Here is a 17,433-nt window from a genome sequence, read left to right on the forward strand (position 1 = left end):
GCGCCAGGGAGAAGATCTTGTGGAACACAAGGGTTGGACCAATACTTCTGACTTCGTGGGCTCTCGGACGAAGAGTACGGGTGTCGTCACTGCCAGCTGCCCCGTACACCCTCCTGATCACCTCACGCAGCCAGAAAGAAAGTGTGTTCTTGGAAACTTCTTTCTTGGTAACCCCGGTGCTAACGAAGAGGCATTGACACTCAGGCCTGAGGTGCCAAGTTCTCTTCAGATAGCGCCGTAGCGCCCTCACAGGACAAAGGAGCATCTCATCTGCATCATTATCAGTGAAATCCTTCAGGGAGGGGATCATGAAGGACTCGAACTGGTCGTCAGGGACCGAAGGATTCTGAGTCTTCGATACGAAGTTCGGGACGAAATAGAGCGTCACAGATCCCCATCCCCTGGAATGCTTGACATTGAAGGAAAGACCATGAAGTTCCCCTACTCTCTTCGCCGATGCCAGGGCCAGCAAGAAGAGGGTCTTGAGGGTCAGATCCCTGTCTGACGACTCTCGGAGTGGCTAGAAGGGTCTGCGAGTCAAACTCCTAAGGATGAGAGTTACATCCCATCCAGGGGGCCTGAGTTCCTCGGGTGTGCAAGACCTCTCGAAGCTCTTCATCAGGAGGGAAATCTCGAAAGAAGAGGAGATATCCACAACTCGCAGTTTAAGGACTAAGGCCAGGGCGGCTCTGTAGCCCTTAACTGCAGAGACGGAGAGGAGCTTCTCTCGGCGAAGGAAGACTAGGAAATCCGCTACCTGCTGAAGAGTGGCTCTGAGAGGAGAGAGACCCCGTCCACGACACCAACCACAGAAGACGGACCACTTTCCCTGGTAGACAGCTGCAGAGGACTGTCTGAGGTATCCAGCCATCTCTCTTGATGCGCTGTGAGAAAAGCCTCTCGCTCACAAGAGATGGTGGATAGCAGCCAGCCGTGAAGACACAGGGACTCGACGGACTGGTGGTACTGTTCTACGTGTGGCTGGCACAGGAGGTTGTGCCAAGGGGGGGATTTCTCTTGGCCCTTCGGCAAGCAGAGCCAGCAGGTCCGGATAGAGGTCGTTTGGGCGCCACCAGGATCATCCGAAGGTTCACAGTGATCAGCGCCCTGCTGATCACTTTGCGAATCAGACAGAACGGGGGAAAGGCGTAGACGAAGAGGTTGTCCCACGTATGTTGAAGAGCGTCCTCTGCGGCTGCCCATGGGTCCGGCACAATCGAGTAGAAAACCTGGAGTTTTCTGTTGTGCCGGGTGGCGAACAGATCCACGACTGGGCGCCCCCACAGGTTGTAGAGCCTTTTCGCCACGTCTGGATGAAGGGACCATTCGGTTCCTATCACCTGATCCCAACGATTGAGCTTGTTGGCCACCACATTCCTCTTGCCTAGAATGTAGCGGGCCGACAACTCTACTGAGTGTGCCGCGGCCCACTCGTGCACCTGCAACGTCAACTGGTGCAACGGGAGGGACACTAGGACCCCCTGCTTGTTGACGTACGCCACTACTGTTGTGTTGTTGCACATCAACACCACCGAGTGTCCTACCAGACGGTCCCGGAACTCTTGGAGAGCGAGGAACGCTGTCTTGAGCTCCAGGACGTTGATGTGAAGGTGCTTGTCGCGATGGTCCCACACACCTGCAGTCAGCAACTCCTCCAGGTGTGCGCCCCATCCCTCGGTCGATGCGTCCGAGAAGAGCAGAGAGAGAGAGAGAGAGAGAGAGAGAGAGTGAAGAGGCACTCCTCTTATGAGGTTCCTGTCGTCCAGCCACCAGGCTAGGTCCTGCCTCACCTCCTCCGTGAGGGACACGGGGAAGAAGGGAGGGTCCCTTGCCTGTGACCAACACTCCTTTAGTCTCCACTGAAGAGACCTCAGGTGAAGACGCCCGTGAGGGACTAGCTTCTCGAGAGACGACAGGTGGCCGATCACGACTTGCCACTGCTGAGCTGGTTGCTCCTGTAGAGACAGGAACTGTCTTACTGCCTCCCTGAACCTGTTGATCCGCGAATCTGCGGGGAAGACTCGCCCTGCTGCCGTGTCGATCAGCATGCCCAGGTACTTCATCCTCTGCTTGGGTTCGAGCTCTGACTTCTCGTAATTCACAACGATTCCCAGATCGCGGGAGAATTCGAGGAGTCGATCTCTGTCCTGCAGCAACTGCGAGCGAGAGCTCGCCAGGACTAACCAATCGTCGAGATACCTCAAGAGACGTATCCCTACCAAGTGGGCCCAAGCCGACACCAGCATGAACACCTGTGGGGCGGTTGAGAGACTGAAACAAAGTGCCCTGACTTGGTACACCGTCCTGTCGAGGATGAAGCGGAGGTACTTCCTGGAGGATTGATGGACGGGTAAACATTCTGGAAGGAACTGCAGGCCTTGAACAACTACGAAGAAGGATTTCTTCCATGTGAGGAGTGTTTTGTATTTGGGACAGTTGCAGGGCAAGGCTTTCTGCCATGAAATTGGGCGGGTAGACATCACATTTAATAAAAATCTATAACTATTGGCCAGTGGGATAATGAATAAACATAGTGGATTTCCTTCTTACCTTCCATAAGGTATATTTAAGCTCATTTTCAACTTTAGCTCTAATTCCTTTCTTTCACCTGTGTAGTTTCATGCTCTTGCTTCTTTGGCTTATATATTTGTTAGGAAGGAAATATTTGGCCTTTTTGTAGGTATTTCTTTGAGTTTCCTTGTTTTTATGATTGAAGTTTCTTTACTCTGTATAGTTTTGGTTTGCAAGGAGTAACTGTAGTCAATTGTAATGGACTTCTGTAATTTTTAGGTTCACCATTTCCCATGCTCAGCTACTTTTAGGTTTTCCTGGCTATTTTTGGACACACTTACTTTACTGAGGCATACAATCAGGAGAAAAACAAATGTTGTTTGGGTTGCTATCATAATCCAATATTTAATTGATACATTTTATATTGCACTATCTGGTCTCTTCGGAAAGTTGAAAGTGTCCTACATTGAGAGGTTACATTAGGAACAGCATTTTTGTTTCTTTTCCTAAAAAGGATAAGGAAAAACACAATCACAACATAAAAATATATTTATACTGTATTAAAGTTACAGAGTCCTTGACACTTTGTCTTTGTATGGTAACATACAACCCAATCTTAGCACTTATTATTTCAAAATACAAAGCAGACAGAGTATCCTATAATATAAAAGCATTTTAAGGTTTTCATTTAAAATCAACTGGTCTGCCTTTCAATTCTGGCAAGATGTTGGTTTTCAGAGAATACGTGAACGTTTCATTCGTGGGAACATTAACGTGTACCTTTAAGTTATTTACAAGAAGAAAAAACTGCTGCAAACTAAATAAAATATGTGGCAGTATACAAATTTCATTAGGCTATATACTCAACGTGCATCTACAATTGTATTGACATACATAAAACTCACTAAAATATTTAAATATAAGGTACACTTATTTGAAAGTCCTCATTACAGATATGAGCATTTACAATAAAACTAAACTTTTTTGCTCCAGGCTACTGTTGAATTAAGTATCAACACGTGCCACCAAAAGAATATTTGATCCATAAAAGGATCATGCAGTAATCATGAAGTGAAAGTCATGACTTTTAAGGCATTAATGATAATGGAAAGCTGCGACATAGCCATAAGTGATAATTTACAAAAAGCACCCTTTCCATACACAAATTTTCCGGGGGTTATATTTATGCTGTAATTATTGGTAACAAAAGCTCTGTAGTTCATGAGCAACCAGCAAAGTAATTTTACATTTTGCAGGCATATTAGCCTTGAAAAAATAAATTATACTATTTATGATATTACAATCATGAATGTCATGAATGAAATGCAATTTCCAAGTCAAAGCTGTGCACAGTATCATTTGGGGATTTAATGTAATAAGGTATGAAGAAATGTTAAATGAATATTTAAGCTTTAGAAAATAGCATGACCCTGCATGTTTTATAAAATTATGTGGTCCATATTTTAAAATCACAAAATAAGGCACTGCCTCAGAAATCTGCCAAGAGCTGGCTACAATTTGTTTGGCTGTTGATACTGATATACACAGGTAAATCTGATCCTTTTAGAAACAGACCTCATTGTAGGAAATACAAACTTGAGGCCTGTATTATAACAATCAGTAAAAAAAATTCTTCCAAATCTGTGAACATTCATTCACAGACAGTGGAAGCCCAGTAAATACATAGAAGACCTTGAAATTTTAACAGCACTTTCCAAAACATTTCTCAGGTACCACCTTGGAACTCTTGATATCCTTCGGCTCCAGTGAAGATAACATCAACCCAAATACGCATAGCTTCAGGAGAAGGAGCCATTAAATGGTAAGTTCTCTCGTAAGTCTTCACACAGAAAGTCAATTTTGGATTTGGGGACTTGACAGAATGCAAATGGTCCACATAAACTTCTTCAATAGCCTGAAAATAATAAATTTAATTACACACTAAATACATTATTACTGAGTAGTTTAAGCAGACTACTGAGCCAAAAGGATGGTTTAGATACTAAAATAGCTTAATTTTTTCTACTTTATGAGAAACTATTCCTCATTAGATTAAGTAATCCTGTTCAGCACAAAATATGAATAAAAAACCTAAGCATTACTTTAACTTTCTTGGATAGTTTACTTTATAAAACTGTTCTTTTTTCATACAAAGTATACATCATTGGTTTACAAATATCTCTCTGGTTTCAGCAAGAAACCCACCCATATTTGAAACACCTTATCTCATTCACATCAGCTGTTGACTGAGAACATTCATGTTTTCTACCTGCAAGCTGATTACCAGTGGGTTGAATAAAACATACCATCAACTTTGATAGCCTTATGAATCAGTTTGAAGTGTAGACTGCACCCTTTTGTTGAGGTCTTACAGTTTGCTACACTTTTAAGTGGATTTGAAAATCATCCCTGCCTTCCCCATAGTTCTGAGGTAGGCCAAGAAGTATAAGCTGTAATGTCCCCTACTATCTCAAAATGACAATTGAGATCTACACATCTAAATCCAATTCTGCCACCTCTGGGGAGCTAGGTCGCCAGATCCTTGTGTAGATTAGTATTGACTGAAGCCAGGAAGGTAGTCTGATGGTAGTATGAAACCAAAGTCTTTATGTCCAAATCTTTATACAATTTTCTCTGGCAGGTTCCAAGAGGCTGTTGTACTCTAGATTACAATTCTAGTGCCACCCTAGGGATTCATAGTGCAAAGGGGGTTAGTTGAGGTCTTGACACCTGATGCATTCTACACTTAATCTTCAAATTCCTCATCTGCTTAAGGTTTTGGAAACTCCAGGCAGAAGAAACCTATACTCAGAACTATAGTGAGCATTTGTAACTTTTCTTCTGCATTTGAGTTTCTTAACACCTACCATAGTAGTACATCTATTGATATGGCCACTTTTAAGGGGATTTGGAAAATCATCCCTGCTCCCATAGTTCTGAGGTAGGGGCCAAGAAGTATAAGCGTCTTGTCCCCTACTACTCAAAATGACAATTGAGATCTTACACATCTAAATCAATTCTGCCACCTCTGGGGGCTAGGTCGCCAGATCCTGTGTTAGATTAGTATTGACTGAAGCCATGGAAGGTAGTCTGATGGTAGTATGAAAGACCAAAGTCTTTATGTCCAAATCTTTATACAATTTTCTCTGGCAGGTTCCAAGAGGCTGTTGTACTCTAGATTACAATTCTAGTGCCACCCTAGGGATTCATAGTCAAAGGGGGGGTTAGTTGAAGGTCTTGACAACCTGAGCATTGCTAACAGCTTAAATCTTCAAATTCCTGCCATCTGCTTAAGGTTTGAAACTCCAGGCAGAAGAAACATATACTCAGAACTATAGTGAGCATTTGTAACTTTCTGCATTTGGAGTTTCTTAACACCTAACATAGTAGTACATCTAATTGATATGGCCTTCGATTGTATTTTCTTTGTTTTGGCTTCTTATGACATAAAATGAGGTAACTCCAGACATAGCCAACCCTCATTCCCATATAAACATGATCATTGAAGCATATTCATCTTGCCAGTGGATAGGAACTCCCACTTTGATTTTCTTTTTAAGATCATCTGCAGATTCTGTTCAGGAAAATTATGAGTTACACAGGTGTGCAAGGACTCAACCCTGCAAAAATTAAAAGATACTTTTAGACCAACCAACAACCCTCTGCTACTTACAGAGCAGAAATGGCAAATACTGTATCAGCTATCCTTTCTCAGAGAGAGAGAGAGAGAGAGAGAGAGAGAGAGAGAGAGAGAGAGAGAGAGAGAGCGAGAGAGAGGAGAGAGAGAAGAGAGAGAGAGAGAGAGAGAGAGAGAGAGAGAGAGAGAGAGAGAGAGAGAGAACTAGTCCTCCTAGTAGCAGCCATTTTTGCCCTCAGTAAAGTTCAAACTGTCTGAGTATCAAGTTCACTGTCTTAATAATTAAGCTCAATGTCTTCTATTTTAAACATTAGTGTATGCCATCACTGGACATTGGCCATAGTTTTGTGGGACTGTCTTTACGAGGGTACATTACTTTCTTTTTAGCTTAATAACATGGTTATGTCTAGCTCATAACTGCATGACCCACGTTCAGCCCTCTAAGAGATGAAAAAGGAAAGATGGGCGCATCTCTGAAAATCCAGTATGCCTGTGTTGACCTAAACAGTGAATTATGTACTTTGATGGCTGTTACTTGTCATCTTTAGATTATGTCTCTCAAGATATCCTATGGTAATTAAATTGTTTCAGCATTCCAGAGATAGCCATATATTGGTTGTTATATGGTAAAATCGGTTTTAAGAGCAACTTCATAGAGGTTCTCTCATGCTTTACAGAAAGCTGTCTTTACACCAAAGATTTGTCACAACCTCCTGGACCTTCCCAAGTTCAACCTCGAAACAGTCCGGGCAAAGGACCAGCATCACCTTCAAAACAATAGATGAAAATCCCATCATCTTTGCTATCTGGGTGCCCTCAGGAAGTGGTTGCCATAAGATTATAAATTTATTTGGAGAAAGATTTTAGAAAAAGGTATTACTAGAGGAAATTTGGCATGGTAATTGGCAATCTGTTATCTACTACATTACTATCAAACATTTGTATGGAGTTTTTCAAACTGATCTGCCTAGGCTACCTTGTATGGGCCTCCTGTGGGTTAGGCACATTGATGATAGACATTTTTATTCCATTTACATGAGGTGTGTAGTCCTATGGTTCTGATCAGCTTCCCTTCATAATAGTGCTCTGCATACCACATATATACAACTCTTTATCAAGCTCAGCTAGCTTTGCCTAACTGGGTTATGGCTTAAAAGTCATTGAACCACAAAAGAAGAAATACTTTCTTTTAGTTTCTGATACATTGGAATATGATGAGCTTACTTTATATACTATTTCATTATCTACTTCCTATGGACACCCAAGTCCATTTTTCCAGTAGAGCCAACACCTTCTGAGGGTGCTCCATCCCTCCCATGGAAAGTTTCCAAGAAGAAGCCACTTCAAAACATGAAAGTAACACACTTCACAAACTGAATACAGTACTCATTTCAAGATTGACATCACCATACCATGCTAATCACCAAAAGAAAGTAAATATCTAAGTTTTGTAAAAATTTCTAGGTCTGCTTCACTTTCTAAACTCCCTCAATGACCCGGTTCAGTGGCAAAACCAATATTGATTCATGCGGGAAATAATCTCCATGAAACTACTATGGGCAATGCAGGCTGGATTAAGAAAGACTAATTTGATGAAATATCAATTGGTTATATCTTTGTAAGCTTGAATTTAACATAAAACTGAGTCTGAACAGGTTCGAATTTGAACTTACATCTAAAATCAGGAAAAAATCCTCAACCTATGCACAAACCTACCTCAAAATTTAATCTCCTAGTGGAGATACTTTTTGAACAATTAGGCAGACAAGTCATAACCACTGTCTATCAGCTTCATTTAAAGTTTCTATGTTGAGCATTAATTGCCTTCTATATTTGTGTATGTGGTCATGAGAGAAAGAAGTGATGACACCTTCAAACTTTGCACAATAAACACTTCTACTGGGTACACATAACTTATTGTTTGTCTAAAAAGTTTAACTGGCATAAAACTATGTAATTAATATTCCTCTCACCTGGAAGTAAACTCCACCACGAGGCTTAGTTTCACTCTTGTCACTATAATACATGAGCGCCCTTTTTGACCTGTCGAACACAAACCATCTCTTCTGCCAGGTACGGAATTTTGATCCTAGTTTATTCAAGTATCCACGACATGCAGTAGAGGAGACCAAGATGAAAGGGCATAGTTCTATTTGGTGTCCTGCTGACTCAATGTGTTGTTTGAGATCAAAGTACTGTTCACTTCTTACAGGTAAATATCTTGTCAAAGGGCGTTGCTGTAATGTAAACAAATAATAATGAATAAAAAATGTTTTAATAAACAATTTCTCTTATGAAAAAGATATATATGCATATATATATAAAATATACTACAGTACATACATGCTATGCACACTATATACGTATAAAACAAGAATAGCTATACTATAGCTGTATTCAAGGAAAACTATTGGTTATTACTTCAGAAGTAAATTATATCAATATATACCCATATCAGAAGTAAATTATATCAATATACACCCCATACACTTAAAAGAAATTAATTTATATGGAACTTGAATATATGAATCCACCGATGTCCAATATTTTTATAAATGAATGATGCAGAAAACTTTGATGCAGTACAATATTTACAAAAAGCTTAAAAATGTGGAGGTGAGGAGCGTCCATTTTTATCAAAATTTCTAGAAACAAAAAAGGGAGATTAACAATATAGAGCTAATTACTGAAAACCAAATTTTTGTAATAAGTAATTTGAATACTAATTTTTACCATAATGCTTAAGAAACAGGACCAAATCCTTGGGCCCTTTCATTCATTAGTTATTAGATTCATTTTACTTTTAAAAAGTATGTACTGTTTTTTTTTTTTATTTAAAGCAATACTGGGAAATAAAGACTACAATGATGGGCAGTTTTGGTATATAAATTCCCACTACTGAAAATCTCTGAAACGTCAAAAAATCAATATGTAATGACATTAACGATATCTATCCATGTGCTACACTACTGTACATAAACTAAAGTAAGAAACAGATTAGCAGGCATGGAAAGGACAGGTATACCTTGATGTAGTTTGGAGACACAAAGGCCTTGGATGAGGAGAGATCAGGAGCTATGTGGAAGGGCAATGATACAGGTGGGAGCTGCGGAATAACAGATGCACGGAATGTCAAGGATCAGAATGGTGCACACACATGCCTCCCAACATCACATGGGCTTTGCTCTTGGGGTGTGATGCCCATTTATGCTACAACATGCTCAATCAAGGAAATAACTCTACACGTACCACATTACAAAAAGTAAAGTAGCACCATATGCACGTTTTCAACATTATAATCATGGCCACATAGCAGTAATTAACAACACAAGCTACTAATTCAAGCAAAAAATAAAAATTATACTAAGTCAGCTGAATATTGAGATTTTACATAAATATGCAGATTTTTTAGAAAAAAAAAAAAAGAAAAACCAATAACTTCACTAGAGGAATTGATCAATATTCATAAAGGCTGCCCTGCTATTTCACATAAAAAACTTTGTGTTACTTGGCAGATTCAAAAATCTGTTTTGTTTTTTCTTTTATACTTATGCAAAACGTGACTAATAAATCTGACATTTACATATTGATGCAACAAATGTTAACAGCCCATTATGGAATTTTAAAAAATAAAAAAACTATTAAATCATTAAAATTGAGGGCGTGGCTAAGAAGACACTAACATGACCTCGAACCAATGTTTGATGATGAACTCTGAACTTGAACCAGTGATCTTTTAAAATAAGCAGGGTCAATTTTCTTTTTCGAATTGTGGATTTCTTTAACTTTAGCCAGTGAACATTTAAAATGTTCACGATAAATGTTATCGACTAAATTCAAAATTTCAAAGTTTTAAACCCATGCAAAGAATGCAATTTTACCTGGCAACTTATCTTAATATATCAGTAAAACTGTTTCGTGCCTAAAATCAAATAGGGATGATAACCCTCAGATTTTAAAGGACAATAAATAGACGTACAGGGGAACTTCTCCCATTCTCTGCAAAAGATGAATTACACAAAGTAGAGTACTACGAATACATCCCACAGTGTAATTAGAAGCATGCTACACAAACACATGCAAGCTCCTAAAAGTTGCTATAATAATATACACTAATTTCATACGTACACTAAACTGAATATATACACCACATACAAACTAATTAAGTAATCGATTACTGGAAGTAGGTGAAGGGCATGCAGCAAGTGAGCAGGTTCTACAAGGACTGGGGTCTGCTCGGTAAACTGAACAGGTGTATATTAAAAAAAAAAAGTAGGTGAAGGTTGATACATCTATGGTGCACATGTCACAGAGGTCACTTATCAAAGGCCACAGATAGAGGACATGTTTCAAATGATACTAGACAAAGGAACAAACAAAGTTGATGGTTGATAGTTACATAAGCAACATTCAACGCGAACTTGCAACTTTTGAAACTCTCTCGTCACATTCAGATGCGAATCATCGCTTACGTAAATCAGGCGAAAATTGAAAAGGGATTCATGCTCACAGCCTCCGGCGCTGGCTTACCTGTGTCCTTGCCTTCTCTCGGAATTTGACAGCTGCTTCGTTGGGGTCACAGCATGACGATGCATCGCTTAGTGGCCGCGACTCTTCAGCACCTGTGGCCAGCTCGTTCTCGCGCTGACGCATCTGAAGACGAGGGAAGAAGACGAAGTTAAAAAATAGCCAATTTAATCTTCAGAAGTTTTCTGTTCTTAGGCCGAGCCCTCGGTTTCTCAAATGTTCTTTAATAATTAAATACTGGAATTTTTTATTTTTCCAGATTATTTACATTATTACTAAGTATTAAAAGAAGTTTGTCAAGTTTTATGGAGTAATAAAAATATAAAACAGAATAAATTTTCTTCTTTTAGACATGATAAAAGTGAAGAAAAACCTAGTTACTCAAATATAAATGCATACTTTAAGTTTCCAAGTTTTTCCAAGCGCATTTACTTTAAGGCATGATAAAAACAAAGAAACGGCCCATTTTAAAGAAAGAAACATTTAAGATTGGCCTCAAATACGTCGAGACAGCTTCCGTGGTGTGCAGCAATGCAACACAAGACTTACATTGCAATAAAACAGCACTTACCCCACATTTACACAGCCACTTTTAAATGTAACAATGTCACCAACGATACAGACTAAGAAACACGAAAAAATAACAAACCTGATTTCTGAGAAATAAGACATACGGATCGCCAAACATGTTGTAGGACTAGTTTGTGAGTCGTTACCGTTGAGAGCTAGGAAACTGATGACGGCATAAATTCGTTGCTTTTCAAAAGCTTTCGAGTTTTTTTAAATTGTTTATCCTCTCTTCGCGATACACACAACACAATATAGGTCTATCTTACAATCGTTTGTATCGAATAAGTCTTTTATTTGTTTATATTAGGCGTCTAACACAAGCAAAGTTTAAGGGTAGAAAACCATTCTTGCGAAAATTACGCCAATAAATCCTGGAAAAAAAAGAAGTGCCACATCATATTACTCAAGCGTATCTTTGAAATTTAAGAAGCCAGTCATTTTATGACGAAATCAAGACGATAATTCAAGACTCAAGTGTCACAGTGTGGTCATATTTGTCTTATGTGATCTGAAAATTTCCTAATGTTATGAATTGTAAGGATTCCAATATGCACAGGGAACCCATATCTCGTGGAAGAAAATGTAAATGGTTAAAGATCACTTCTATTATGAGCAAGAACTTACGTTTAAAATAAATTCCTTGCTCATAGATTCAAATATTCAAAAGCAGTCATTATAAGCAATGATTAAAAGTTTAAAAGTAATCTGTATTATTGGTAAAGCCTTAGAAGTTCAAACGTAATTCTGGGGTGTAAGAATTAAAATGTTGAAACTGAACCTTTATTTAGTGTGTAAAGACTTAAATGTTCGAAGCTGACCTTCATTCTGTGTATAAATGTTCGAAGCTGACCTTCATTCTGTGTAAGGCTTTAAATGTTTTCAAAGGTGAGGGATTAAAATGTTCGAAGGTAATCTTTATAGTGTGTAAGGATTTAAATGTTTAAAAGATAATTCCCGGCACTTCCCCCTCTGCCGGCGAACACCTGCTGCTGTATACAAAAGTTCATTCACTCTAGCCACAACTTCCTGACGTGACAGTTTTCCATAAGTAAACACACATTACAGTTTGCAGTACATTGCAATTTCAGCATAACCTCCAATATATATATATATATATATATATATATATATATATATATATATATAGAGAGAGAGAGAGAGAGAGAGAGAGAGAGAGAGAGAGAGAGAGAGAGAGAGAGAGAGAGAGAGAGAGAGACGGGTGCAAATCGACAAAATGGGTCCAGGCAGGAAGTGACTCGGGTGACGGACATCAACAAAGCTTTAATAAAGCAAGTTCTCTCTTCCTTCCTGAATCCTGCTCTGCTCTCCTACTCTCGCTTTCGATGACGACAAGGCCAACGCAAACTGAAGCAACTTCAACACTGAATCATGTGGTAGACAAACAAATGCCCCCGTGGCTACAACTATGCTAACATACATATATACTAACGCCGACCGCGTAGGATTAACCTCCGGTATTTACAACCACATACCATGACTCTTTTTAAGTGTACACTATTACACAGCCTCTAGAACTGTTCTTTTCCTTTTCCCCATTCTTAAGGGTATGTTGAAAAGCAAACAACAACGAGTGAGGAATTTTTTGAGGATACTTGATTCGTTTGAAAATGAGATAATCGGCTTAATGACGAATATTCAAATAAAGGACAAAATCGCATCGGGTAGAGCTACATAGTAAGAGTTGTTCTAGCAACATCAAACCACACCGAGAGAGGCATTTATTGAATTTATTTTATCCACGTGGAATGAGAGAATAGTGATAATGATGAGGAATCATATAAAGAACAAAAAAAGCATCGGCGAGAGCTGATTAACATAACATTACGAGTGATTCAGTAACAGCGGAACATCCAAACTTGTTTTCTTTCTTCTTGTTCTTCTTCCTGCACACTACTGCCACCTTCGGCAGGTGGTGTGAGCATGCCCCTATTCTCGACCCAATACCCACCCCTACCCCCTACTTTTACCCTTAACTTGGCTCACTTCCTAGTACTAACAACCGATCTCAATACGGTAAGGAAAATTAGATACCACTGTGCATGATGGCAACTGACTCGATGCAGGAAAATATTCTTTTAGAATTTAGTAAATGTGGAATTAGGTGTAAAATTTTATCAATCGATGATTAATGATAGTGAAATGTTACCTCTCTCATATTTTTGTCAATGAAAACTAATTGCACGATATTTCAATTGTTAAGAAACACTAGACGCATATGATTAACATGCAACTTTAGCTCAAAGATGCCACTTGCCATGAGAGAAAATGAGTGAAATCCTAATAGTTATATAATTGTATGTAAAGCCATAAGACTAATTCTATATAAATACAAACGAAGAGAGAGAGAGAGATAGTAAATGTGGCAACAGATCTTAGTAAATAGGATTAATCGTGATTCATCCTAATAGGCCACACCTTGACAGGCTGTGTCATTAAGAGCATTGTGTAATTGTGTCCAAAAACATGTCTTTGTTTTCTACAATTTGTTTGTTGACACTTTCAAGGTTTATAACTTATTAAACTAAATGAAGTAAGTTTTTTTTTACGTAACACGAAGTTGCGTTCTCACATATATAGTAGCTATCTAATCTAAGTGAAAAAATGGTAATTATAAATTACTCTAAAAATTTAAACAGCTCTGAACACAGGAATGTTTAATCGAATATAAAAGTCCTCAAACACTTTCTGGTCAAATTTTGATAATGCGGAAACTTCAAGGCACGCTAATTCTGAAGCTTAGTGCAAGTTATTAACTTTGATATTTACATAAATATTACTGTTGATCCCTAACACGAAAATTATGCTTAAACTATCAATAGGACAGCAATGCTTTATGAGCACCCAAAATAATAAGAACATTCACTTCAACACTTCTAGAGGTTCCAATGTACAGAGGAGGAATGCGGAAACCTTTATGGCACGCAAATCTAAAATAAGAATGCATAGTCCATGTTATGTAAAGGTTTATAACAACTGTAATAGCACTAGATGAATAATATAACTGTGTTTTGAAGGTACTACATGTAAAAATGCGTGATCATGTCGTGAGTCATTCTTGCCTAAATTAACAAGTTACTGGAAAAAGATAATGAGACTGATGTGGTGTTATCAGAAGGGATCATACGATCCCTGAATATAAACAATATAATCGAATATATCACAGGGACGAGAGCACACAGTCACGAACACTCAAGTTCCCCTACACACTCACTCACACACACCCCACAATGCTCACTGATCGAATACTGTGGCGGGTTCCCACATCCAACAGGCCACAACTGCGGTGGCTGTTACTACTCCGAGGACGAGAGAGAGACACACACACACAAACGCACGCATAAACAAACGTAACATCCCACAACAACCTTCGGCACTTTGTTCGACGAAACATCTGCCAACTTCCTGCTGAGAATTAAATCGACGCCCAATCAAATGTTTTTTTTTTTTTCTTATAAATTATTTATATTAATTGACGCTCTTCCTCAAAACGATTTGGGAGTTCATTTCTGCACTTCCTGATTCATTGATTACGTTCTCTCTCTCTCTCTCTCTCTCTCTCTCTCTCTCTCTCTCTCTCTCTCTCTCTCTCTATATATATATATATATATATATTATATATATATATATATATATATATTATATATATATATATGTGTGTGTATGTGTGTGTGTGTGTGTGTGTGTGTGTGTGTGTGTGTGTGTGTGTGTGTGTGTGTGTGTATTCATTACGTTTTTACATAAATGTTTATAGTATTAGTACAGATTTAGCGTGACAATCACTGTATAACGCATTTATATGAAAAACTCGCCTATACTTCATAAAATATACTTCACAGTCTTAAACCAGCTGCATACCTGCGTCGTGTACAATTAACAGATTTCGCGCAGCTAAACCAAATACAGTAGTGCAAGAATTTGCCGTTAATGACAAAACTTGTCAGTTTTTCATTCCTAGAATTTCCAGCATGCAAGAGCATTTTTCTTAATGTGACGGTAAATAATTGAAGTACATATTTTTAACCAATGGTGGATAGGCTGAGCGGCACTTCATGCCAATCACGACCATTTTCCATGATATGATCTGCGGATATTTACCGTTGGCTCTGAAGTATTATACATCATAAGGATTATTTTCCTAGTTCTAAGACGCTTTTTCTTTCTATGCCAATTGCTTATAATTCTAGGCACTTCTCAGCGGGACTGGATCGAGTTCAATAAGTTCTCTTCTCTACAGGTATTATATGGGCCACTGTTCCATCTGAGATAGTGTCAGTGCTCAGATCGAATAAAGAATCCGACGATTTTAAGGGTACATAAATTCATTTATCTTCTGTGTTTAGTAAACTAATAAACGAAGAATTCGTGAGCATTTCAGCAGTTATTTGTATAAAAAAATGAACATAGCACAATAACTTCCAAGTAACTTTCGATACAGATTTTAAGTCATTCTTTAGCTCAAAATTATGTCAAACATGTTTGATTTCTCACTAAAATTGCTTAGTAACAGATACTGTTGAATGTACTTGAATAACGCAAAAATTAATAACATTTAAACTCTAAAAACTAAACTAATTTCTATACTTGCTTTGGAAATTTGTCGATTCCAATTTCCCCACAAGGTCGTTAAAAGACTCGTATTTCCAAATCGTGGGAAATACAGTTTCCTCTATTAAAATGAACAATTTATCAGAAAATACGCGGAGAAGCAACTCTGCCTCTACGAATTTCTATCAGAACAGACCACGAATGTAATTACCAGTTAGGTAGGTTTCGCGGTTAGAGGTGCCAGACTGAACTAATCGGCCAAAGACCTACATTACTGTATTGCCGCAACTTACTGTTATGGATGAGGAAACTGGATTTATCTGAATGAAGCAAAACGGGAAGAGAAATCATTCAGATTTTACACACATATTACGTATAACTCCAGGCACTGAGACGTGACATTTTTAATTTTAGAAATGTCAGGTCTTGGTGTTTGGAGTTGACAGAAACATAATGGATTGGAATAGGAAATTTAGGCCAAGTAACTAGACCTAAGAGTTCATTTGGGGCTGAAAATAATCTTGAAATAATTGTGAGAAGAGAGGAAAGAGTAAGATGGAAGAAAATGAATATGAACGGAGATAGAGTAAAAAGAATGAAAGGAGTTGTAGCTCAGGGCTGAAGGGACACTCAAGTACCCGAAGATTAAATGCTTACAGTGTACCGTATGAGATGCAATGACGACACTACTCGTCCCTCAACCTAAGGGATTACAGAATCGTATAACCTCGCAATTATATGCCAATACACATCTCGAAACTTCGAGAAATCTACCTAATCATGTCACCGTCGACCAAAGTGTCCCGTAAAGGAAGAAGAAGAAAAATTAAAACAGGAACTCAAGACCCGGAATTACCCAAACTGGAACTTGCATTTCTGCCTGTCTGTCCATTCCGGATGGCAACAGCATAATGATGTGTGATAAAGCACTACTGGATTCTGTGTGTCCTCTCTTCGTCAGGACGAGAACATCTAACGATAAGGTTACCACAGGGGGCGCCACCAGAGCGCTAAGGTTTACTTACTCAAGTACTCAGCGGACAGTTAAACTACCTACCCACTTAGTGTTCACGTGGCCGTATACGTGTTGACTCAAGTGATCAAGGATAGGTGATGAGGAAATACACTTGATGTGTTGTAAATATCAAGGGGAAAAACTTGAGAGTACCAACATGCGTTGTGGGGACTTTCCATTTGACTCGTGGCTCCGCTTAGGAAAGCCACAATCGCGCGCGCGCGCAAATGTCCCCGATTTGAAAGAGCGAAGAGGGATGGGTTTGCATTTTCGCATAATCATTCCATCCTTGGGGCTACAAAAATTTACTATTCAGTTAAGGGGATTCCCCTAAGGATGAAAAAACTTAATTTTTTCTCGAATATGAAAAGAGGACGGCTTTGATTTTCGACACGTGCGTGTGGTAAACACTTTTAATACCAATGTAAATATATGACTTGGGTTATTATAATTTAGCCCCATTCAAGATAAGGAGCACTTAAACAGGGGCCAAAAGTGTTGTAAGAGTGGCATCAATTGACAAATCAAGCTGCGTGGGCATTACTCCGCTGGGGTTACACTTACTGATGGTAAAAACAGTATTAAGTTAAACCGCTTATTTGAGAAA

At 38.9% G+C, this 17,433-nt stretch overlaps 1 protein-coding gene across 6 annotated transcripts in view; it reads right to left on the reverse strand.

Annotated features, from left to right (window-relative positions):
• Positions 1-3,042: 3,042 nt before the first annotated feature.
• The window catches only part of LOC135209570 (pleckstrin homology-like domain family B member 1), a 308,555-nt gene continuing 294,164 nt past the window's right edge, over positions 3,043-17,433 (reverse strand). For 5 of the 6 annotated variants that reach the window (XM_064242241.1, XM_064242240.1, XM_064242238.1 and 2 more), the window contains 4 exons: positions 10,679-10,801; positions 9,174-9,254; positions 8,122-8,385; positions 3,043-4,426 (listed from right to left, as the gene is read on the reverse strand). In XM_064242241.1, coding sequence (XP_064098311.1) covers positions 4,238-4,426; positions 8,122-8,385; positions 9,174-9,254; positions 10,679-10,801 — 657 coding nt within the window. In that variant the 3' untranslated portion in view covers positions 3,043-4,237. The remainder of the gene's footprint in view (positions 4,427-8,121; positions 8,386-9,173; positions 9,255-10,678; positions 10,802-17,433) is intronic. The other variant, XM_064242239.1, reaches the window with a different exon arrangement.

This window comes from Macrobrachium nipponense, chromosome 38, assembly GCF_015104395.2.
Source record: "Macrobrachium nipponense isolate FS-2020 chromosome 38, ASM1510439v2, whole genome shotgun sequence".
Taxonomy (NCBI): Eukaryota; Metazoa; Arthropoda; class Malacostraca; order Decapoda; family Palaemonidae; genus Macrobrachium; species Macrobrachium nipponense.